This window comes from Gymnogyps californianus, chromosome 13, assembly GCF_018139145.2.
Source record: "Gymnogyps californianus isolate 813 chromosome 13, ASM1813914v2, whole genome shotgun sequence".
Taxonomy (NCBI): domain Eukaryota; kingdom Metazoa; phylum Chordata; class Aves; order Accipitriformes; family Cathartidae; genus Gymnogyps; species Gymnogyps californianus.
This window is the reverse complement of record NC_059483.1, coordinates 21256796-21283886: the sequence shown is the minus strand read 5'-3', so window position 1 is coordinate 21283886 and position 27091 is coordinate 21256796. Positions and strand designations below refer to the sequence as shown.

The window sequence follows — 27091 nt, the reverse complement described above, 5'->3', positions numbered from 1 at the left end:
GCGGTGGGAAGCTCTGTGGGGTCGGTCTTTTGCCATGGGGATATGTTCTAACAGTGACGGCCTTGGCAGACGATTGGCAAAATCTAAGGCTTGGAAGGAAGGGGAAAAGCCTTCAAATCTTGAAGTTCTGGGTAGCTCCTACATAAAATTGAAAACATCTCAACTATCTGAGAACCATATAAACCATTCACAAAATACAAGGAAATTGGCGGGGCGGGGAGGGCAGGAAGGTTAAAAATAATTTACTATTAGTGTGCCCTCTATTGTCTCCAGTCTGGATAATGAAGTTATCGGGAGGGATGAACAGTGAAACATCGATAAATCATCCTACACCCCCCAGCACTGCAAACGCAGGTGGAGGAGGGAGCATGACTATAAAAAGAGAGGTAAGAGGGGAATGTGTAGAGTTCAATAGTGAGAGATGACACTACACTCAGCCACCCAGAGCCTGACAGCTTACATTTTGCATTTTAAACTCTTCACACAAATTCTGGGGTTTTCCTCAACAGAAAAATTTTTAAAAAATTGTGTAAAATATGTAAAAGGTAACCAATAGTTAAAAGTACAGTTGCAGCCTTATTTATTTTTCTAGTAATGCATAGCGAGGAGTTTGATTTGTTGGAATAAACTCTCAACAGCTCAGATGCCCATTTTGTATTGAACTATTCAGGCCTATCAGAACTGCAACCTGGGACAGAAGGTCTTCAGAAGCACTACAGAGTGAAAAAAACAGGGCTCTACACCCTTAGTTAAAACTTGCTAAAATGGGAATGCTAATTAAGTATATTTTAGTACATCTCATTGGCCGTCTTATTTATTCATTATAAATGCTCTTGCAGTTTTCAGTGATTGTTTCTTGCCCATCGCATTCACAGATTAACAATAATGTCTAAACTACTTACCAAGCCATTTTTCTATTATTGTTAATAGGTCTATGTCAAGATGCCCCAGTCAAACAGGCTGTACCTTACTGTTTTCTCTTATCTCTGGTCTTTTAACACATAGAATTAATATAACTTCCATAAAATTTCTTGACAATTTACTCTTAAATGGCCCTTCACTGCATTCAGCTCAGCAAATCAAACTGATCACTGGGACTAATTAAGAAGTAAGGAACCGTGCAGCATTGGGAAGGACAACGGCCATGCAGTTACAAAATGAATTTCACAAAGTCCAGCTTAAGGCCCTCATATTGATCACAGCTATAAAATGCACTTAGCAGCCTTTACAAGACTCTTGTCTAAGTTTTACATGTAAAGCTTAAATAAAACACTCAAACCAGGAAAAATCTGAGAGTCCGTATGGGATCTAACCAAGTCTGCCAAACATAACATTTAGAATGAGACAGGCTCCCATCAGAACTGTTAAGCAGAAAAGAACTGTGGAGAACATTACAGCTTAAGACACTATGCACATACACAGGAAAAAGAAAAAATTCAATAGCATAAGAGTAAAATAACAAATTATGCCATCACTTACACATATTCAACCCAATATCCTGCTTACTTGTGGTAGGTAAAACGGTACTGCTGCTCCTTTAAGAAAAGAAAGTTCTCTGCTTTGCTAAGGTGCTTATAACTTTTCCAATGATGTCATGGTAGAAAATGAAATACTCAAATGAATAATGAAAGTGACAAGAAAAAAAAATCAGAGTGCCTCATACTTTTATGTTTATATACAATAACTACATCACCAAGAAAGCTTGCAAGGTCATTTCTAATAGTTTACAATGATGAACTGCAAATTATTTTCTTAACCGAACAGTATCCTTTTTAGAGATGCAATGGATAATATGAGGCTATCTAAAGATAAATTAGGAGAAAAGTCATAAATGTTTCATGAGGAGATACTGTGTAATCATTAATCTATTATTTTAGCTTTTGACTTGCAGGACTATTTAATCAAGCATCTCAGACAGCTCATGTTTATGTAGAGAGAGTAGCTATATCAGTGCTTTTTCTTATGTAGCACTTAAACAGATGTGAGCACAGCAATACCTTTCAGCAATGCTTTCTGTGCTATGGTTAAGAGAGTACCTACAGACTGAAAAGGGGGAGCAAGTGATAAACAGAACCATATTAATCTAGCATGTTTTCAAGTCAAAGCTTGATGAGATAGTGTGCAAGACATTTTCAAAGTTGATTATGATCTGAAAAACCAAGCAAATGTGTTTTAGAGCAACATCCACAGCTTTTTACAGGGGGGACAGCCTCTTAGCTCTGGGTCTACTCCTCTAGATTGTTTTGTAGACATTTGATACCTGCGAAAGAGTTAATGCTTTCTGCATGTTCTCATGTCAAGTCAGGACAACACTCCTGACCTTACCTTTCAGCATCACCCTCTGTTTTTATTAGCCTCTCCTTCTGTTGTAGATTAAAAGTACATCAAGCAGAGAGACAGCATAAAGCTAACACAGTCTAAGATCAGGATGATGTTGAACTTCAGGGAACTCAACACAAAGAGTAGGAAAGGATCAAAAGATTCAGAAGTCAGAATCAGATAGAATAATATTCAGTGATTACTGAAGCCTATCTCTGTGATACATAAATTAGTTCCAGAAAAATTTGAAGAACAGACTCTTATGAGATTTGCCCCTCTTCCAGCTGATCCTGAAACAACATGAAAAGGATTTCTCATCACATATTGACCAGCAGCTAATGCAGAAGTACAAAACAGTGTGGAAGACCTATTTGGGTTTGGCTCTGGCAAAAGAACAGAAGTATAGTCTTTATGATACTAATGAGAACTCATTCAAAAAGACCCAAAAATGTATGAGTCTTGGTCTTAGTGGTCATACAAGCAGTGTGATCTTCTAATACTAAATAACATGAAAATCTTGAAGGTACACAACAATATTCTTTTAACACTTCATATCAGAAAATGCTGACTTTGTATTGAATCATAAAATGACAAAACCTGACCTACAGTTTCACAATAGGCATTAATTTTTTTGTTTGTTTACTAAATGTTTCCCAGACCAAAAGCAATTTTCCTCCAGCTATCTAGATCTTTTTTCAAATTAGTGTTACCCAGACAAATTACATCAGAAATAATTACACTTATTGGTGTTACCCAAATTTCTTTATGGAAGAGTTTCAGAGAACAAATTGGCATGCACTGTAAATCTGAACGCAGTTTACTATTTTGTAAGGAACATAAGCTTTTTCTGTGGTCAGCTTTTTGTAACCAAACCATTATTTAATAATGTATTCTATTGTCATAGAATACATGGCAAAGCAAAGAAAATGGTTTAGGGTACAAATCCATATGGCAATATTAAATGTTACAAATATTCTGTAAGATGGAAGCTGTCTTTTTGGCAATGTTTATCTATAATATCCTTTGGCAGACCTGTTGAAGTCTTCAGCACACTTTGCATTATTTGTTCATTAGGTCCAACTCTTTTCAATGAGACTGAAAGGGTCTTAGCTTGATTTTCCAAGAAATGTAAAAGATATTGCATATGGACAAGGGCAGTTTATGGCATTTATTACACATCAAATACTCACTGCCTAAACCACTCTTTGGATCCAAATCTATTAGTCATTATTATATTAGTTTCCCTTTTACAAGGAGTTACGCTTTTCTCTTTGTGGCTTGCTTTCAAACATAAGATATCACACCTAAAAATGCAAAGCTGGGGGTGCAGTAATATGTTCTAATATCCATACTTGAAAATGATACCAAGACTGTGGGTTGCTTTTTAACACTTTTGATTCCACCCTTCCTCATCTACAAAGTGGGCAGAAGTAATGCTCTTTTATACAGAGCAGAGAACAAAAGCACATCATGCAATGCTATTATAAAGACATGAGCAAGTTTGATCAGTTGTCCCATGGCTGCATGACATACTGTGTGCTGATTAGCTGCCACTCCCATTCATGAATAGGCCAGTGATGCTGACTGGGAAAAAAAGACTCCAGAAAAAAAATAAAAAAACCCAAACAGCTATTAACTTAGCTTATTAATATAGAAGTATTTTCAAGTCATTTTGTGTGCATGAATAATTGCAGGCACTCAAACCCATGCTACGTAGTAACACAGATGATACAAAAATGTGTTTTAATCAGGAGTGGATGACAAATATAACAAGGCAAGCAAAAAAATGTGTAACTCAGTAACAAAATTAAATATTGGAATGAACCTACATGTAAGAAGAAAGTTATTAATAAATGACTCATATCATGAGGACAATTAAGCATTGGAATAGGTTGCCCCAAGACATGTGAAATCACTGTCCTTGGAGGTTTTTAAGATGCAGCCAGTCAAAGCACTAAGAACACTGTTCTGAGTTCAGTGTTGATCCTTTTTCGACCAAGAGGCTGGACAAGAGACTTCCCAAGATGCCTTCCAGCCTGTACAATTTTGTGATTCTATAAATCCACGTACCTGACAGGGTTCCAAACTAACAATATCAGCACCAGACAGGGATGTGTTGATGCATTCAAAAAGTAAGCAAGATGCTTGAACAGAAAAGGAATGGGCTGCTGAATAAGACAGAGACTACCATAATGCCTTTATATAACTCTTTAAGTCTACCAGCCTCCTCACTTCAAAAGGAATTGTGCAGAAGTTGCTACAAGTGAGGAGTCACTATGAGCTCAGAGGAGTGGTCATTATCTGAAAAAACTCCCATACTCTCATTAAAAAAAAAAAAAAAGAAAAAGGGAGAATATTAGGATTACTTCCTTCAGCAAGCAATTTAGGAAAAATAGATTAGGAACTTCTGGTGTCCCTTTCTCAAAGTTTAAAGCACAAGGACATTTAGTCAAATTAATAAATGGATAGTCAAGATCCAAAAAAGAACTGGTTCCCTGCTACCTGAAGATTTCATGAATGTTACATGAAGATCAAAAATCAGCAAGACTCTGCAACTATGTAGGTGTATACATTATAGAAATACTCAGAATTGTCATAATTAGCAATCAAAAATATTTTGGAAAAATAAGATACTAAACCAAGCCCTAATGATCAAGAGTCTAGAATGATACTTTAAATGTTTAGAAAATTAACTTTCTTCAGCCTTCTACATAGTTCTTACCTCATCTTTCAAAGCATTTGATGCTAGCTACTGAAAATACTTCTGCATAAGATGGACATCATGTATTATCAAGCTCAGCAAGTTGCAATATACACCTAACATTACAATAACATTACATTGTCATATTTTTCTCTTTTTGGTTTTGAGTTTCTCATTCAAAGACCCTGCATTTAGTATATACACAACATTTTAAATGTGAAAGCTAGCGTAGAAATAACTTCAGATCTAAGATTGAATAATTAATGGCAAGAACCTCAGAAAAGGCACAAATATGTTTTTCCTGAAAGCTGCCAGAACCACCTGAAATTATTTTGATATTACACATCTGTTGGAATGGAAAACTAAAAAGTTTTGTGAGAAAGTGAGGATTTTCAAGAACAGTAATGGAAAAAGTTTGAAACACCTCGTTAACAGAGTCACAAGCACTTCATTTGGAGTTAAACTTTATGTTAGATTTAATATATTTAATATCTTAAAATATTAAATATTCATAATCTGAGTAGATGAGTTCTGTGGTAGTGCTAGTTGGAGAATGATGGTTTTATTTTACGACAGCTTTTAAGGCTTGGATTTTTTTTCTCACCATGCATTAGGGTGCAGAGTAAAAAGAGGAAGAGAGTAAACCAACCTCTTGGATATTTCACAGAACACAGCTGTATGAAGATGGTATGTCTCCCTCTCTCCATTTTGTCTCTTTCTGTTTCCCCGTCCTCTTTCTCTCTAGCTATTCTGTCCCACAAACACCTTCCTTTGAAAATGTTTCCAAAGGTGATAGAACTTTAACAAGTTTTCTGCTTTGAATAAATGTGTTATTTCATTGAAATTATTCAATCCAATTAAAAGTATATAGCAAATTTAACAGGCTAGCCTAAAACCACTTTTAATATTATGATAAAAATCTAGAAGTAAATTTTAAATGTTTCCTGGAAATGAGCATATAATAAATTCAATCTAGTGTGAAGGACTATGATTCGATGACCTTAAATATGAACTTTCGAAATGCCAATATATCAGAAATGGAAACTGCAGCCCAGAAGACTGCTCTGTCATCTGTATTTCAGAGCATTTCATTCCTTTGTAGCATCCACAACACCTGACTGCTATGCCTTTGTTTAGCTGGTCTCGGAAGGCAGTGAGACGGCACAGATTTCCAGTGACTTTGGCTGTAATAAGTGGCAAGTGTAAGAATATTAAAATTCTTAAATACATCTAAAACATGAAGTTATGTCCAGGAAAAAAAATGTATCACTGGAAACCAATTGCAATGTCACACATTCATCTAGTAAAAAGCTTTCCTCACTGATTATGGGAACAGAACTGGAAAAAGAAATTATCAATATTGGCTATGAAAGATCCTTACCGCATGTTTCTTGAGAAGCAATGGAACCTCTGTATAGGCAGACTGCTGAATACCACAGAGTCTCCTGAGGAACACAGGAATCTACCAGTCTGCTTCCTCATGATTTTGGAAACAGAACTGCTGCTCATGGTAAACCAATCTAAATAGTGTAAACATGTGATGAGTCTACTTCTTACAGGACCCTGATCTAATTTTTTTGAGCTTGAGACCTATAAAGCTGAATACTGGGTATTAATTCCATTTTCCTTCCACTTCTGTTGCAAGACTGCTAGTTATTTCTGCATAGTTGGAAAGCTTATCATCCCATTTCAAGTGGGCAAGACATGTCTCTTTCTCAGACTGTTTCACCTAACCCCATCAGAAAGGTGGTTATCAAAATCACACGGAAATGAAATCAAATAAAATTTATTCCACCTACAAATAAGCTGAGGTTTTAGCTAAGCTATCAGGTGTCGTGGTTTAACCCCAGCCAACAACTCAGCACCACACAGCCACTTCCCCCTCCCCCCTCCCACTGGGGTGGGGAGGATGAAAAAAAGTAAAACTCGTGGGTTGAGATAAGAACAGTTTAATAACTAAAGTAAAATAAAACACACTACTAACTAAGAATAGCTATAATAATAATAATAGTAATGAAAAGGAATATAACAACAACAACAAAAAAGAAGTAACACCCAAGAAAAGACAAGTGAGGCACAATGCAGTTGCTCACCACCCACTGACCGATGCCTGAGCAGCGATCTGCCCCTCCCAGCCAACTCCCCCCTGTTTATCTACTGGGCATGATGTTCCATGGTATGGAATACCCCTTTGGCTAGTTGGGGTCAGCTGTCCTGGCTGTGCTCCCTCCCAGCTCCTTGCACACCTGCTTGCTGGCAGAGCATGGGAAACTGAAAAATCCTTGGCTGAAGATAAGCGCTGCTTAGCAACAACTGAAACATCAGTGTGTTATCAACATCATTCTCACACTAAATCCAAAACACAGCACTGTACCAGCTACTAGGAAGAAAATTAACTCTATCCCAGCCAAAACCAGGACATCAGGGAAAAAAAAAAAGGAAAAAAAAGGTCAAACAAGCCAGTTTCACTTTAATTACTTCCAAATTGCAAGATCTATTTTTGGGGAAATAGTATAAGCTGAAGGAATCTCATGTAATATGTATATGAAGAACAATAAAAATCTGAATGTAAACCACAGAAATGCAGAAATGTAAAATATATCCTTTCCAAAATCACTAGAGCCTCTCCCTATCAGCAAATTATTTCTACCAATACTATTTTTCTTAACTACAGTGCAGTTTTGCACAACCTTGCATGCATGCACGCATGTGCATTCACAGTACGTGTTTTTTCCTCCACCCTTGGGTCAGAATATACCACGGTAGAATAGATCTCCATCTTCAGACATTCTTTCTGATGGAAAAAAGAAAATTAGTTTTGCTCAGTTTCGTTGCTTCACTGCCAGCAGTAGCTCCTCAGACAACTCTAAACCACTTTTGTACCTCCCTGGAGTGCATGCTTCAAATACATATGGACATTTATCTTGTCATTCCCTTATATCACCTTTGCTTCTCTATATTTTTCTCTTTAGTTTTTTTTCCCCTCTTTCCTCTAAACTATTCATGCTTATATGTATCCCTAGACAGTCTTTCTCAGCAATTTTCCTGCAGTGACTTGATAAAAGTAGGGCTGCATAAATCTGTGTGTGCAAATACTTAGATGAAAAATGCAGTACGAGATTGACTGACACAGTTGGCAAATACAGACAGAATTCAGCAAATAGTTTCAGCCAAAATTTTGATAGGAAGAAGGATGTGTGTGGTTGAGAAAGCTGAAAAATTTCACTCTGGCATTTTCTAAACTAAAAAAACCACTCTACGTTTCAAAGATTTTATTTATAAATGTAGGCTACTAAAATAGAAACAAACAAAAAAATCCAGCCACACTTCCAAACTAAGTAATAAACAATTGAAAATTAAATGCACAAAATGTTTCAATCCACCTATTTTTTTCCTTGTATTCTTTGGTTCCAACATGAGAAATCAGTGCTTTTTTTAGACCCCCTCTCCAGAACTATGGCTTTTTTCCTCTCTCTGTTTAGTTGATTAATCATATATTCTCCTCAGAACTACGTTTGCTACTACTCCAGGGGCAACCTCTCCATCATCCCATGACTCGCTTAGGCTGTGAAGTAGTGTCTCTCTGTTGGGTGTCCAGTATGGAATGGCATTCACTCAAAAAGTTACAAGAGTACTAGATATTTTTCTTTTTTTCCCTAATATGTCCATCTTTATCTGTCGTGGTTTAACCCCAGCCGGCAACTAAGCACCACGCAGCCGCTCCCCCCACTCAGTGGGATGGGGGAGAGAATCCGAAAAAAGTTAAACTTGTGGGTTGAGATAAAGACAGTTTAATAGGATAGAAAGGAAGAAAATAATAATAATTATGATGATGATAATAATAATAAAATGACAATAATAATACTAAAAGAATTAGAGTATACAAAACAAGTGATGCACAATGCAATTGCTCACCACTCGCCGACCGATGCCCAGTTAGTTCTCGAGCAGCGATCCGCCCCTCCTGGCCAACTCCCCCCAGTTCATATACTGGGCATGACGTCATATGGTATGGAATATTCCTTTGGCCAGTTTGGGTCAGCTGTCCTGGCTGTGTCCCCTCCCAACTTCTTGTGCCCCTCCAGCCTTCTTGCTGGCTGGGCATGAGAAGCTGAAAAATCCTTGACTTAGTATAAACACTACTTAGCAACAACTAAAACCATCAGTGTGTTATCAACATTACTCTCATACTAAATCCGAAACACTGCACTATACCAGCTACTAGGAAGAAAATTAACTCTATCCCAGCCAAAACCAGGACAATCTCTTTGAGTTTTTTCATTATTTCTGCTTTTGGTGTTCCATCTGCGTTTGTTTGCATTTGCATTTGTTGTAGGTTGCTTATATTTCTAAATTCTCACTGCTTATGTGTGTAATCTACTTGTGTCACTGAGAGTTTCAACTGTCAGTTCGGGACAAAATTCAAATTTTGGATACCTCATGCACAGAAATCACCACAACCCAGTATTTATTTCAGAGTTCAAGGACTGGCCAGTAGTGTAGTATTCTAAATTAACAAAACCAAACCAAACCAAAACCAACCAGCCTCATCTAACAGAATTAGGGAAAAAGCAAATCGTGAAAACCAAGAGGAACAAAACAATGCAAAGGATGACTGATTCTTAATTACCTAGTATTACAATTTATATACCCCCAAGTATAGTTAGTTACAGCAATGCAAGATGCATGTGAAATTCTACTGTTCTGATTTAAATAAATATAAATGACAACACAGGTTTGGAGCACAAGAGAGTCATAATACAGCTGATGCACAGAATTTTAACCTCACCTTTCCAGTAGACTTCGTTCCTTTCCAAATGCAAAAATAGCAGATAGTCCAAGCAGCAAGGAGGCACAGTGCAAGTTCCCAGCGAAGATTCCCAATATGTTCAATTCCATCAGATATAGCTAGCACCCTTCGTCTTCCAAGAAAAAAAAAGAAAAAAAGAAAGAAAAAGATAATAATATTGAAGCAAAACAGCACAACATATAAAACACTAGGCTAAAACCTAATCAACTTCAACCAAGGAGACTCCTAGTTACTGACTACTGAAAATGCACCATGCTAAGACAGAAGAGACAGAAGGAACAAATAAAACATTCTCAGTGGATTTTATGTCTGGTTAAAAATGAACAAACATTTAATTTTTCCAAGTCTGTGACAAAATAAAAAAGATTTTAAAATAGCTTTTGTATAAAGTAAAAGTCAAAGAAAAACCCCAAATTTCTTTGAATTAATAACTGATACATATAAGTGCAAAATAAAACACTTCAATAATAAATGTTTTTTTCAATTTTACTGGGTTTTTTTCAGAAAAAAAAGTTCTAACCTTTATTTTTACCTTGTAACACTTATTTCCATAGATTTCCTTTTGTAATTGAAACTATAATTTTAAAACATTTGTTTTCAAAACTGTTAAACATCATGACATTTTCCAGATGGATTTTATTTAGGAAAAGCTAACATTAAAATGTTAATATTTTAAAAACAAACAAACTTTTTTTGTGAAAAGTGGTCAGCAAAAATATGTATTGCATTTACTATTTGAAATACTAGCCACTCAGTTCTAAAAACATAAGTCCTCATATATTTTAGGAACACCCCTCACAGCTCACAGTCCAGGGCCAAAGTATTTACTAACTTAGTAAACAAGATAAAGAGAGAAAATTAAGAGTTTTGGTTTTTGTTTTTTTAAAGAATTTGAGAACAGAAAAAATCAAGTGAATTGCTAGTATTCACACAGGAAACCTGCAGAACCAGGCTTCAATGCTAGTTTCCTGAAATCTGGGCTAGCATTTTATTCACGAGAACAATTTTTTTATATAAGAATGATGCTCTTATCTGGGAGATGCACAGTCCTTTTATGCCCTTTTATTTTTACTTTAAATAAACACTCAGATTAAACAAAATGTAAATTATTTACCAGCCTGTAAATAAAACATAGGTACTCCTGGTTGTATGGATGAAGAGGTTAAAAGCAAGAACAAAAATTTATTCCTATAGCGCTCAATGATTTCATGAATTCTCTTGAGATTTTTCAACTGCTCTTAAGCCTGAAAGAAACCCTACAGATAATTAAAAGACTTTTTTTCAGGAACCTCAATTTTCCAGAAAAATAAATGTATGATTTAACTGGTATGTGAGGTCAGAAGCTGATATGGATTTAAATTCCATACATTCAGAGATTTGGAACCATCTTATCATTTTTAAACAACTTAAAGGAAGGAATTAGTCATTTACTAACTATATATACAGAATAATTCATTTCAGTCATTCATGCCTTTTATCGGCTTAATCAAATCTCTACAGGGACTGGTCATGGCTCATTCCATGTGTGTTTCCATAAATAAATTTGCACACCTGTATGCACACATATACACATTCACATAAAAATTTTCATCATTCAACCTTACATAAGTCATCGTGAGCAAAGTTTTCTCTGAAATCTGTATTACATGTTATCTATACAACCTCAGAGACCCTAGACTTACGCTACCCTCCCTCCCAGAGACATTGTGAATGAAAACAAATGAACTGAATTTCACAGGTACTCTGATATAGTTGAAGCCCTATAATAATCACTGTAATATATATAATTAATGTGCATATAGTCATATAAATAATGTAATTAATTACAATAAAATATATTTAGGTTGAGTATTAAGTTAAAAAAAGTCCAACCTACAATTATGCATATGAAATAATTCTTCCTTTTGTGTTTGATTCAGTCATTGGCTGAGGCGATCAATTCAGGGAGTATAAAGTATGATCATGTAATTCAAGGCCATGCCTAAAATAACTAGATGTTGGGACTCCCTGGGGAGGAATCTCATCTGGTTCTTTCTGCTTTCACCAGCAGTAGGTTGAGGATGAAGGGAAGTTTCTTCACCAGCCTCTAATGCTGGAGTAGGAGGATGGAGACATGAACAGCTGGTGATATGGTGGGAAAATGAAAAGATCTAACTATCACCACGTCTTTCAGATGGCCATACAGATGCTGCAGAACTTATTCAGTCTCACACATTTCAAGAGCTGCAGCTGCTGTTCCTGCTGCAGCCCTGGCGTGCAGCCATTTACAACATACGTGCTAAAAGTTTACTGCTTAGCTAAGGCAGGACAAAATTTAACAGGTTAAAGAAAAATCACAAAAAACCCTCCAAAACCCTAAAGCTTGATGTTTGTCTTCTTATTTTCCAATGAATATAGACGTAGAAGATCTTTCCACTTAAAAAAAAAAGGGGGGGGGGGGGGGGGAGGGAGGTTACACAGACTTTTTGCAATAGAAAGTGTTATGTGCTTAAATGTAAAATTACTGCCACCTCATCCACATTTCCTCCTCATCCAGTAGCTAGCTTTATGCTGCAAAGCTTCTGCCATCATCTAGTTAGGGAGAGAAGTGATCTAGCACGGAATACCCGCAGCTATCTAAGACCTGCAAAGAACCTAAAGAAATATCATCAAAATGCATTCAAAAATGCAGAGAGTGCGCTTTTAATGAAGGATATATTTTAATCAAGAAGGGGAAGCATATCTTTTATATCTATGGTCTAGAACTGAAAATAACATCACTGAGCCATAATTATACAGAAAGGCTGATGAAATACATACTTAAAATTCAAGTTCTTCTGAGCAATTTGACAGACGATATCATGTGGAATTTGACTTACGATGACGTCCACCCTCTTTACAAATTCTCATTTGAAAAGCAAAAGAAATCCTTGAATTCTTAGCTCACTTTGAATATTAGGGTGTTACTTGCAAGAGAACCAAGACAAAAAGTGGCATAATATGATTAAACAGGGTCTAGGCAATAAAAGGCCAATGAGCGTGTACTGACAACAGGCTATGGATAAGCATGTTGAAAGACATGTTAAGAGTGAATAGTCCACCACAGAAACCTGGTGACAAAGCAAAGAACAGGTATTTGCAAAGAGACCTATTTTGATTGCAGGTACTAAAAGGTTTCTTTTTAACCAAAAACATTTTATAAATGGACTACAAAGCCTCAAACTATGAATTACTGTCACGGAAAAGAACTAGCCAATAAATATCTTAATGTTCCTCATTTGGGCACCAGTGTTTCCATGCAGAGCCTACCGGACCAACAATCTTAACCCACCAGTAAGATTTCTGCTCTGCTAGGATTAAGGGGGAACAGCTTTGACAAACACAGCTGCTAATACCAAGAAAATGTTGTTGTAAACACTCTGACCTTCTGCAACCCTATGGAAAGGAAGCAGCATATTATCAGCCTGTTGGCACATAGCATAATGTACAGTTAGCACATCTACACAGTATACACCAGCAACATGGAAATCACATAGTTTTGTTGTGAGACTATACATATCCAACCTTTCTGTAATGACGCATAAGTGTACTTTACCTGTAATTTCCAGTTTATAGCTGCAATTGATTTTTTCTTTTTTTTTTTTTTTTTTTTTTTGAGAATTAAGTATTAGTGTACTGACTTAAAGATCCAGGTTGGAAAGAGACTGCTCCAAATTCAGTTTGAACTTCACAATCAGATTAAGTGAGAGAAACTCATAAGACAAGCAAGGGGCAGCCTAAAGAACTTTAATTGTTGTTTTGCTTGAAAATAAAAATTAGAACCTAAGTGGCATACTACATTTTAAAATTAATAGTATTTTTTTTAAGATGAAAAAGAAAACTAAACCAAGAGAACATACAATCAAAAAAAATGAAACGAAATGTTTGTGTTTGGGCCACAATAATTGTGAAATGGAACCTTGTTTCATTTAGCTTTATTTTCACTGAAAAATAATAATGAACAAATTTCCTTATGTTTCATCGACCAATTTTTTTTCTGGCTCTTTGAATGATATTTATGTACATGTGCACCTAAACATAAGTAGCATTTCTTTTCCAAAATGGGGAGGTGTGAACACATGTAAGATGGCTGCAGTAACACAAATCAATGCTATGGAGAAATTTGTAAGCTAATTCAGCTACTGGATGCCATAGAGCCATGCTAACACAGCACTCTGCCTAGGCTAAGTATTACAAGTAGTTACTTGCCTGTAACACATATACCATGAATATAGCTGTGCTGCTTTGGTACATGAGCTAGCCAGTTCAGACAGCCTGGAACCTCTGCACTAGACTCTGTTGTATCACATAGGTATGAACTTCATGACAAAACCTGCTACAGGACAAAACCCCAGCAACAGGAATGGCTCCTGGAGGATCAGTAAATTTATTTAAGAGAGGCTGGCAACTTCCTCACTTGAAGATTTGTGCACATCTGTATGGATGATGAACTGCATCACACCAGTCACTAATTCCCACGAATGCCACCTGCCCAGACTCATGGTACCTCTCAATACCCATGTCCTGCCAACAGTTATGCATAGGCCTACAATCGCTCCTCGGCTTCCAGACCCACGAATGTGTTAACTGAGATATCAATCTTTATTCAGCTGTCTTGTAGCGTGGTTGCAGAACTGCACGCTGTGGGGAAAAAGACACGGAAAGCTTTCAATAATAATTCCACAGTGCTACCACCAGATTGCAAAACAGTAAGCATGATGGAAGTATATGACTGATACATTGGCATACTCAGGGCTCAAACAGAGCTTGCAGAATTACTTTAAGACTCGCACCATAATCCACGTCCAGCTGTCAAAGTAATTCATTTCAGCAGCCAGTCACTTGAATTACTACGCTGTTCTTCCCTAACTGTGTAAAAACTTCTTAATAAATAAATGTTATTACTCTCTCTCTCTCATGTTTAGAACGTTTCACACACCAAAAGACAACTTTGTCTTAAGAACACAGTTCTCAGTGAAGATTCAAGATGAGGATTTTTAAAAGCAACCAGTTTCTGGAAGCGCTCTGCAGAAAATCAATGCTCAGTCTTTTCTGAATGCTGTGAGAAGTCTCAGATAGCAGAGACAGCTACCTTACCCATCCAAAAATCTTGGTCTGATTCTTTTGTAAAGTGTCATAGAAAATAAAGAGCAAATTAATGGCCTCAACACAATTATCCCTGCTGCTCCCATTTAAAAAAGACACATGGTACCAATCAACTTGAACTGTTAGCACCATAATGAGTATTTAAATATACTGAAGTGCTGTAAATTGTTTTGTATTTTCTTTGTTCAAGCAGAACAAAGGTTTAGTGTTTCCCTTAGAAAGTAAGCAGCAACAAGTCCAGAACATATAATTAAACTATAACATACAATGTATGCAAAGAATAGATCCAAGGAAGAGGAAGTCTTGCTCAGAGGCTAGCAGTGATTTCCTCGGCAGGCACGACGCAGCTCTCCCTAATGCCAGGGCCTTAGCTCTCGTGCTGAAACCATCTGAAACAGCAGCAGCAGATGTAGGTTTTGAAAGGAGGTGGCATTCAGAATATGAAATTCTTCTCACAAAGCCTCAGTTCAGTCTGACTAGATACTCTCATATCTGCTCTTATTCTTTTATTATTCAACTTAAATAAAAAAATGGGGGGAGCATTTTAAAAATACATGATTCTCCTCTCCATCCAAGAAGTGAGGCTGATGTATTCAGGGGTCAGAAGATGACAGAGTTGATCACAGCTTCTTGCTCCTCAAGTAGTTCAGCTTCTATCTAAAAGCTGCCATGAGCTTGCATAAATTGCACAGACAACAAAAAAAGAGATAGTGTAGCTTTCACTATGTCTTCCTCTTCTTCTGTTACCACTGCAAGTCCCCTACACTAGCTTGTCCTCCTCACCTCTTAATACAGGGAAAGATAGAGAAAGAACAAGAGCAGCAAAATCAGCATTGAAAGTGATACTCTCTGTTTTGAAATAACAAGCATTCGAAAAAGAAAAGTTCTATAGCGAATTCTATAGTTCAGCTGGTTTGGTTCATACTTGTGTGAAAAAAAAATCAATCTTCTTCCTCATGTATCTCAAGACTTATTAAAGCTGAGGATCTTTAAGTAAAATCCCTCAAAATTAAATGAGTAGAAATATCCTAACAGACATTTCATTGGAATGTCTTGAAACTTTATCACTAGAATTCACTACTGCCACTGGCCTAAGGCCTGAATGTACTTACCTTCAAAAAAATATTGCAAACTGATTTACCTTGCAGGGCATTTAGGGGAAAAGATACAGGGTTCAGGAGGGCTATCTAATGTTCTCTTAATAAATTAAACTTTCCATAAATCATCATACATTTAAAGAAATAAAAAAATCAACAACAATCCTGATAGAAAAAAGCCCAAGAACTTAGAGGACCACTGTAGCTACCAGTACAATAAACTGGAGGTAGCTGTAGGTAACCATTTGAATTACTACAGAATGTAAGATCACTGGTTAGTACAAGCCATTTTAAGCAGAGTAACTTTGAGTATACTGAGTTTGCTGCCAACAACTTAAGACTGTGTGAAACTTTGCTGTAAAAAAATTTGTCTTGCGCAGAGACCTGAAGACACAAATCATTAACTATTCTTGGATCTCACTGAAAATAGAAATTGATGAGAGTTTGAAAAGATTTATTGTAGATATCGAGTTTGGTTTTTTGTTGTTGTAGTTGTTTTAGGGTTTTTTGTCTTGTTGTTTAAAAATACGCAGCAGTTCAGTTTCCTGAAACAACCAATAGCCTGGGAAAGAAGCCAGGGGACTGGTGGCATTTGAGCATCTTGAACAGAATATTGAGGGAAGTAAGCTCCATTGGTATTAGGGTTAATTTGGAACGCAAAGGTTAACTCAAACCAGAGTAAGGTTTTTAATTCAGTAGCGGCAAACTATTAATTCTACACAGGATATTTTGCTTGTAAATAGAAAATTGAATTTAAACCAGAGTGGATTTGTAATGTGTCTCACACCCAAAGACACACTGTGTTTGAAGGTTTCACTACCTCTGGTCACACATATATAGCTTGACTAAACATTATTGAAGAAAGATTTTTACTTTTCTTCCTGTACATGACACAGAAGAAAAGTGATAAAAGTTACAGGAATCTAATAGATAAAAGATAAATTTAAGTGGAATAATAGGACATATATCTGAAGGGTGGCATTCTTCATGTTTCCCGTTAGCTGTCAGAAATGCTGATGTTTGGTCACAAGGGTATTTACAACTAGACTGAACAAAATCATGACATTATTAATACAGTGTAGATTTATTCCAGTTACAGCTTAAAGTACCAAACATTGTAAGCCTATTTTAAGCTTACAGTTTAACTTGAATCAAAATATAAGTGTGGATTAAAACAAATAAACATGGACAGAGTTGGGAAGAGATTACAGAGCCATGGAAAAATTTCAGCATACTTTAAGTACACATAAAATAATACACTTAGCAAGAAATTAGACAGCATATAATGACCTTTTGCTACCTACATTCCAGGAACATACTGTTGCTAATGGTTACCTCCGTTCTTTCAATTAACACCATTGCACGTACATGCCCTAGCAAAATTTAGAAAGATAAAATCCCATGAGGAAATTATTTCAAGAAGTATTATATACTTACTGAAGATGTTTTTAATTTGTTTGAGAATGTACTAAAACACCTTTCAATTTAGTAGTTCAGTACATCTGACAAGAAGAAGGGCCCCTCCATTGTTGGAATTGCTATTGAGGGGCATATTATGAGATAACTGCTACTTCTGACTATTCATAGCTGAAAAGTAACCTTCCATCCAAATTTGAAAACTAACATTTTAAAAGCTTACAACACTACATTATCGGCTGGGAGAACACTGTATTTTCCTGGGAAAGAGCGTCTTTATTAAAGTGTTCCAATGTGCAGAGCTGTACCAGGCTCTTGAATAGAAAGAGGATTAACTGCTGCCAACACATTGTTGAAAGGAATGTACCGGGGTACTTATTGCATTATTTCATGATTTGGAAAGCTGAAGAACAGATTCAGTCTATTTGAGGAAGGTCCCTTCATGTTCCCTCTCTGATTTGGAGCCGTTTCCAAGACATTTTTCTTTAAAAAAAAAAAAAAAAAGAAAAATACAACAAAAAACACCCAAACAGAGGAGGCAGCCTCTTGAGGTCACTTCTCCATCTGTATCTGTTCAGCCAGGAACATAGGTGGCAATGTTCCTTTTTACTCTGGGCCAGACTCTGTCCTCAGAGCATTCTGTGGGGAATGAAAGGAAAACAAAATGAAGCCACTAAACAGCACCAGTGCTACTGTACTGAGGCCTTTCTTATTATATGTTTTGGTATGCTTCTTTCATCCCTGCAGATTTTTCAGGCCCAGTCCATATTTACCTTGTGAACCTTGTTACTGAGCTCCTTGTAGAAAAAGTGTAACAAATTTGAGTGCCAGTGCTGCACAGATTTCCCATCAGTTTAGCAGAAAAGTATCAATATCTTTCAGACATCCTCTATTTCTGTCTTAAAGCGAGTTTAAGTTTCTATCCAAAGACATGTTTTCCAAACTCTCATCTTTCTTTCTCTCGTCGCACTTTATGCAGTTAATATTCTTCAATGTTTGTGAAAATTTATTCGTTTGAGTATTTCATACCCAGATGTATTCAAGTATCGTGTGCAAGTATACAGTTTCTGACATGCAGAAACCCAAGCAGATATTAACTGAATTCTGAAAATGGTGAGATTCAGATTCCATGTACCAGAATCCTCTGTGGATGCTTGAACTGCTAGGCCAGAGAGCTACTAGCATCCAAGAGTCTGCTAAACATCTTCATGAAGACAATCACACTGTGGATTGTTGCACTGTCAGATGCTTATTCAACTAGTTAGCAGTCATAAAATCAGCCTCCTTTGTAAGACCACAATGATTGCAGTACTTCCAGACACATTGGAAGGCTGAGATGTTTGCCAGGCACACACAAAAAAGTAAAAAGTGGCATTCTTTTTGTCACAGAGATCAGAGGCAGCTGCTTATCTAATGTGTTTGTGACACATTATTTATTGATGAGAGTGTGGCCAACCATACAACTATAGGAATGGCTTAGAAACAGTTATTTTGAGCTGTTTCACCACCAGCAGCATTTGTTCTCTCTTGTCTGAATCACTGCAGCTTTCCCACTATCTGATAGAGAATCTTAAAAACCGAATGCTGAGGCTCACTTGACCCTGCACACTTCCTAGGCAGCAGTGCTGTGAGTTCTTGCTCAAGTCAGTGCTTCCTCAACTCTTACGTTTGCAAGCAGCTTCAAAGGATCTCTCAGGTAGTGAAATTGCTCCTTTCATTCTATTAAAACACTAAGCTCTGCTGAACAGCACAGAAGCTTTCCTGTGCTGAAATACCTTTCAGGGAGTTGTGACATTTCCCTGTGGCTGTCTAATCTGTGCTAATTGTTGTCTAATTTGGAAGAGAGGCTGATCCATGCATTCGGACTGCGTAACTCAAAGGTGGAAAAGGAACAGCTTAGGAGGAACAAAAGCTTTTGAAAGAATGCTTATTTTAATAATAATACATAAACATACAAGCAGTGATATTTCAGAGAAGGCTCTATTGCTTGAGTCAGTAGTCTCCGGTTTACTGACTAGACACACTAAAACTCTCATAAAGTAAGGAATAACGGCTAAGAGAAGGTGAGTTCACCAAAATTACCTGCTTCCCACCCTTCTTTGAAGACAGAGTGTTTTTCTCTCACAGAGAGTAAAAAAAACAGTATTAAACAGAGTATACAAGATGCTAAAGATTTGAGATAGTATTCTCCACTGCCTTACATACTCATATGATAACTTTTGATAATGGTACTCATATGATAAACTTACAAAATCTATGCTGAATGCTAAAGGATATAAAACTCTACAAACCCAAAAGGCTAGCAGTTAACTTTGTAAAATTCTCAGGACTTTTTACTAAATATGTATATATTATATATAGGACAAGGTAAAAAAAAATTATCCTTCAATAAAATGAACCTAAAAAGAGTCTTCTTGTTACTTCCTTAGTCAATTTATTACTGTATTTATTACTCGTACTGTTTTCCAAGGTTTCTCTTCTCTGGCATGGTTCATTATCTCTTGACACAAGAAAACGTACAGAATGGTACAATATTGTCTTAGGCAACAGGTATAGCAACATTCTATGTACTAGCAATATCAAAGCTGTGAAACGTTTTTCAGTTTTAAAACATAAATCAAACATCCTGTTCTATATTTTACAGGACTATATATTAAAAGGTAGCTACCAAATAAAGCAAAGGAGACTTTCTGAGGTTCACTGAGTGAGCAACAATCAACAGAATGAAGAAAAATTCTTGTTAGAAGAGAACCTACCTGATGCAGGACTTTGACAAAAATGTGTGGGAGACCTCTCCCTTTTACAGGAAGGGAACATGTATTTTAACAGGGATAACCCTTATAATTGTAAGCCCCAGAGTATATTATATACTACATACTACTCCTATACTACATGTAATATACACTGCATTGCCTAAACAAATGTCAAAATTTAGCAAGACATATGACTCGGGCTGCATATTAAATTGGTTCTCATCTTACTTGCATCCATATTATACAATCTCGAACCTTAGTAGTAATGAAGGAGACAAGCATTCAGAAGACACACTGCATGACTGGCTAGTGCATGAAAACTCCTTTTGCTTGCTAGCCTGCGGAGCTCTGGTTACATGATGATGACATGGGAAAGAATGACATATTGATAATGTTAATACCATATTGTTGGCATATATCTTCGAGAAAGAGAATGCCTTAAAAAGAAAGGATTCTTTTCAGACTATCTTTTTTCCCCTCTAGATTCTAACATTTAGGAAAATAAAAATGGGCTGGTTGTGTCAGGTTTTCATCCAGTGCAGCAGTGTGGCAATCACTGAAACACCTCCAGAACAAGCATGGATACAACTATAAAGTTGAACAAAGGGTAATCTTCCAGTGAATTTGTAGCAGATTTAGTCACTAAAAGTATATGTTCTTTGAAATGAACAGAGAGAGTATAGGTGCTGAACTCTCACTGGAAGTCAACATGAGCTGACACTTTCACTTTTCTGAAAGTTATATATCCAGAACTGACAAAGGATACAGAATCTGTGTACTCTACAAACCTCTCTTTTTAAGGTTTCATGTAAACTCTAAAACAGGAAATAACACATCCACAGGTTTCTAAAAATGCTACAAATAATCCTTGCCAGATATTGCTGGATACCCACTTGTAGTCTCCAACCATCAGTGCTCAATGATTAGAAAGATGTATTTCAGCTTTTAGAAGATCATCTACAGAGTACAGATTAAAGAATCTGTGATAAAATTCTCTCAAACTGTAAGAATTTTCTTCTGGAAATCCACTTAATTCCATACTTAGCTTTTTTCTAAAGCAGCAGACAGACAATTCCCCGTGGTCACATTAGCGAGAATCCCTCAGCTACAGCATTATGCACAGCTCTAAAATATTTACCTCTTACAGCATATTTTCTGTGACCTACACATATCAGAATAAATTATTCCTAGTTGAGCCACATTTGCTGGTGTTCAGCCTAGTTCTTTCTTCTTAGAGTCCTGATAGGGTTCAATGTTGCTCCATTCATTATGCATTTTTACATTTCTTATCAAATTAAAAGGTAAGATTAAACTCTCCGCAGCAGACTTTTCTCTAAAATTTCTAGTACTGCTTGCAAGTAATGACATGTATTTCTTGTGTCAACCCCTGCCTCATTAAAGTCAGTACTTAAGTTATCTGAATGTAATGTGACACTACTTAGCAGCTACTGTGTATGTACATATATTGCTTTTTTCATTTTTATATGTATATGTGTTTGTGTGTATCTACAGTGAGAGACAGAGACAGTGCTGGATAAACACAGAACCCCACTTCTCCTCTAGCCATTCCTGACCTATTTTCCTTCAACCTCTTTCACTGAAGTCATGGCAACTTCTTCTTAACCAAGTCTGAGAGTTTAATCCTGTCAAATAACTTTTTTGCACTGTTCCACTCAACTCTGCTCTATAGTTTCTTGGTACTCTCTCAATATATCCAATGACTCCTTCAGTCTTTTTGCATTTTTTCCCCTACTCCTCTCTGAAGTCATGCAGTGACAAAAATCTCCTTTTTATTCACCTTCTGAGTGACATAAATTAGTTCAGCACACAGGACACAATAGCAGCTGTGAGCTAAAAGCACCTAGAAGAAATGTAAGTCAACCTGATGGCTCTCAAAATTTGTGTTGAGCCTTTTAGACAGCCCGTAGACTTGTACTCCGTTGATCACTCTTAATTAAACGTTCATAAAATGAGAACTGTTCCATGATTTTGTAAAATAGTCCTTCATAGTGAGCTCTTGGCTACAAACTCATGTAACAAATGAGTGATGGTAAGCTCTTATGTCTTCCACACAGAACAGGCCAACATAAAACCATTACCTGACTGGCCAAAAAGAAAAAAAAAAAATTACTCTGTCAACATATTTCTCATACTCGCTGGCCCTGTACTAAGTCCTAGTTACAAAAAAACCTAAGAAGTGAAACTGCAAAGGAGCAGGGGCACAGGGCAGTAAAAAACAGCTGACAGGTCAAACGAGAAAAAAGAAAACTGCAAATGTACAGGAGCTATTTTGGGAGGTCCCAAGTCCTTTGTCCACATTTACAGCTACTGGGTCTTCATAAAATACCACTCTCCTGTAGCACTTGCAACTTACAGTATGATTCTTAATTAAATAAATTCAAATAAATTCTACCGGCTCAATTTTTCATTTGTAAACTAAAACCAATAGTCAGCAGAGCTGAAATCATTAAAAAATATCTGTTGAAGGGACTTTGGGAAGATATCAGTCATTTCCCTTTCCACGCAGAGGACAACTATGCCTACATCATTGTTTCAAGGCCTGCACTGATTGATATTCTGTAACCTTTATAGAAATTCCATAGCAATATTTAACGAGTCTTCGTCAGGAAGTCCTCCTGACACTGCAAATCAATTTCCTTGCTGCCTTATAAGAATATAGTGGAAAACAGTGAAAAATTTACCAAAAAAAAGTGTTGGGTTTTTTTTCCCCCCAGTCTGTGTTCACTATATTTTTTGCACAGCAAGAACATCTCTCCTTTGAGCATTTAATTTGACTAAAAAAAACCAAGCAACCACCCTTTCTGTTAATGCCCTGCATCTTCAAAGCCATACTTGGGAAATACTCTTAAGAAGCGCCTAAACTTTTTTTCCTCTTTTTTTTCTGGTGATGACACTTTTTCAAGAGCCAAAAATAGATACAGGCTTGCTTAATTGCAAGAAACTATTTGCTTTACGCAGTACCCATGCTGAGACAGCCAAGAAGTAGATGAATGTGACTGCTGTTTAACATTGTTTTCAGAGTTACTTGGGCATCTCTAAAATCCCTTGCACCAAGGTCCTTAAGATTCTCAATTTCAATACAGTGAGCAAATCTAATGGACACATCAGTGAGCAAATCTAATGGACACATTCTTGGACAGTTGAAAATGACAGTCTATTATTTATAAAGCTGCATGAGTATTTAAAGGATTCCAGAGGTATTGAAAAACCATGTTTTGGAAGAGTTGCATGCTATTTGTTTGCACATCTAGTCTTGCAAATCCAATTCCCATGGTAAACTGGTGGAGAAAATACTTATTGGGGTGGGCAACCTTGTGAAACATGACTGTAACTTTTCAGCTTGTCCTGTGCAAGACATCTCTCTTCTTTAGGGGAGCTACTGAAGTGGACTAATTGGTTTCAGGCAGCAATTGCCACCAACCATATCTTGGCTTTTAGTTTTCTAGAAGATTTAAAAGTTTGCTTAGATACAAGTGTAGGAGGCTATGCATAATAACTCTTAAAGAAGAGGATGAACTCACTTTTGTATTTGCACAAAACCAGACGTAACTGAAAGGAGGCCTTTCAGTAAAGGTCTTCTCTTACATAAGTAACAAAAAAAAAAAAAAAAAAAAAAAATCCATCAGAAACCAATTAAAACCCCAGCAAAGCCAGAAGAAACATGCCTAGTTATTTTGGCATGTTCTGCAATTGACTGATTTGGCCAAGCTTGTCATGGCACAACTAAGGTTTTGCTATTTTAGACTTTTTTTTTTTTTTAAATTTTCCTGCAAGCAAACTGTGCTTCTCTCAAATATTTCTTTCCCTATAATATCAAAAAGGGCATATATAGATATACGTGTCTTTAAAACACACTCTCCTACATTAACAACAATAATGCAAATGCCCTTAATGTTACTGATTCTTAAAAAAAAAAAAGTTTAACTTTCTTCAGCAAAATTGGATATCTGAGCCAGCAGCTTCTAAAGGTCACAGTTTTTTAAGCACATCACTCAGCTCCCTGTGCATGTTTTCCAACTATTAGTAGGTAATAATATTATTGCTAGAACTTTTACAATTGTGTAATTAAAGGATATTTAAATAGCTCATGTATGATCTTTGCTACAAAAATGTAATTTCTATTTTTGCCAACACTGCAGGCCAAAGCTTTCCCATATTTTCTTGTAGGAACCAACCAAATGCTACGAATTCCCAAAAGACATTCTAAGTAGTAGATAGTGAAATAAATGTTTTATGAACTATATCTGACGTAACGGTATCATTCTAAATAACTAGGAAAATAAAAGACAAAATTTCTTCATGGTACCTTCACAATCAAATAAAAGTTTATTATTACCTTAAGTACCTACAACTACTGAAGAGCAGTTTGTAACATTTTAAAGTTACTTTTCGAAAACATAAAGATGTGTCTCCTAACACCAAATTTTTATTATTTAAAAATTTCCATTATAAAATCCTGTTTTCAGATACAAACATATTTATTCAGGCTCCTACTGTTTAAACAAAGGTTTTTATGGATAATTAGCTTCAAAAACGTTAATGGCAATTTTTGGCTGCACCCAAAACACAGGCATAGGAAAAAAATATTTATTGCAATAACCTGACAGCCTAATCATTGAAGAAAAAAAGAAAAGCACACATTGCCAACAGACTTCATCAGGATACAGATAAAATCTTCCTAGATTCCTCCGCCAAAATGCTCTAATGCTGCATACTTACTAACTTTGCACAATTTGCAGAACATCAGGACGAAAAAAACACCTGGAGGACTGGGACTGGGCATTAGGGAGACTTGAAGATAAATTGGACTGAGACTGTCTGGACAAGGAGGCCAGTCTTTCTCACACTAGCAGATAGGCATGGGGAGAGGAAGAGAAGCAATGAGCAGAAGGAAGAGCAGTCTGTGATTAGCTGGCCAACGAATTTAGGGAGCAGATGAAAAATATTTAGGCAGTTAAGACTGGAGACCAGTGAGCAGCCATCCTGAGACCAGATGCAAGTTTGGGGACTGGACAACTGGCTGGATAAAATGACTGGGACTAGGTGCCTGGAAGTAGGAAGCAGTAATATATCTGATTTAGAGATAAGTCAGAGAACAATTTGAACTGTCCAAGAAAAGAGACTAGGATGAATTACAATACAAAGAAGAGACAGCAGTGGGAAGTATATGTGGGAATGGCAGGATTGTATGTAACCCTAGGGAAGGATACTAAACTAGATAGTTGTGGTAGGGATGCCAGGCAGGCACTAGTGTGGACCAGGGAGTAACAAATCAACTGAGGAATTAAGATAAGAACTGAGATAGCTCATCAATGTCCCAGAAGCATGCTAACATTTAGGTTCCCTCTGAACAGACCTTTCAGTGTCCGGAACTAAGATTAGAAACATGGGGAATGAAGAGCAGATTTTCATAAACAGAAACAAGAGGCTAGGATAGGGAACAACAATCAAAAAGCTCACCCATCAGGCTGGAAACCTATATTCACCCTAAAGCCTATAAAGTTTTCTACTAAAAGAACTCCCTAGCTATCAAGCTTTCTGCTATTCTGCAGTAGGTGGATTCAGAAAAAGCTTTCACTCTCTCCTGTTAGTACTGTGTATAAACTATTAAATATTTATTGGCATAAAGACTGGAACTAGATGGTCTAACTATTAACCTATAAAGTATCAGAACAGTCTCCCTCAATCCTTCTTGTCCTCAAGCATCCCCTTCGATCTAAACCATCTAAATAAGTACTGAGACAGTGGGAGAATGATCCTGTAAACTTCTGGCCAAGGCAACCACCTGAGAAGCAAGATGTTAGCATCCTAGTCTACACTCCACGATTATTTAACTTTTACACAAAGTAGAGCGGGTTCAAGAGAAGACGGTGAAATTCCCACCCCATACAGAACACATTCAAGAAAGTGGAACATATGTATTCAATTTCTTGCAAGCAAAATACAATGAAGAGAGCCTCCTAAATACTGAATCATTAGAGCAAAGATGACAAAAAGTTACCACTTTTTTTTTTTTTTTTTTTTTTTTTACTAATTCCCTTAAATTTTCATGCAAGTGCACAAACCAATGTGTTTTCTTTGGAACGAAATAGCAATTACTTGTTTCAAAACAAATGTTACGGTGTCTTCAATTAAGTAATTTTTTTTTTAATCTTTATCTTTGGACAAAGCTGACTTGCATACATTTTCTTGTTTCTTAATTGAAATAAAATTTGTGCAACCCTAATGCTGAATAGTATGAAAAAATGTCTTGGGCCTCTCATACTTAGCACTTTTACTCTCTTTGTAGCTCAGATCCCCTTCTGTAAAATGGGAATAATTTGACCTTATCAAGATTTTGTGAAGATAATTGAACGTGTAAATAATCAAGAAAACCATGATTGCAAAGCCATTGACACCATGAGCACCCTAGGAAGCCTTGATTAAATTAATAACTTTGTCAGCAGAGCAGGAACCTAATAATAATGAGAATATAAAACATAAGAAAATTAACAAAGAGAAGAACAACAAAATAGTGAATACCTGCACAGTGTTTGCTCCCTATCCATCCTCTAGCAAGAACAAAGCAGATCTATTGAAAAAATATTAGGCAGTTCTTCAACTAAAGATGAATATTCATATCACATATTCATAAAAGATGTGAACTTAAAATTGCACAACCTTACTTCTAGTATTTCCTAATACCCAAATACTTGACTTTGCAACTTTTAAGGTCATTTTTTCTCCATAGTAAAAACATTATGTACAACGTTCAAGATAAAAATAAAAAACCATGGAAGTTCATCTTCCTGGCTTAGGGTAACATTTATCCCTCAATATTAAGAAATCGGCTTAGCATTTTGACACCTAT

At 36.4% G+C, this 27091-nt stretch overlaps 1 protein-coding gene across 1 annotated transcript in view; it reads right to left on the bottom strand.

Moving 5' to 3' along the window:
* SLC6A11 (solute carrier family 6 member 11) overlaps positions 1-27091 on the bottom strand; it is a 137491-nt gene that overhangs the window by 69146 nt on the left and 41254 nt on the right. The window contains 1 exon segment of the mRNA XM_050904980.1: positions 9810-9942. Within this exon segment, the coding sequence (XP_050760937.1) occupies positions 9810-9942 (133 nt within the window).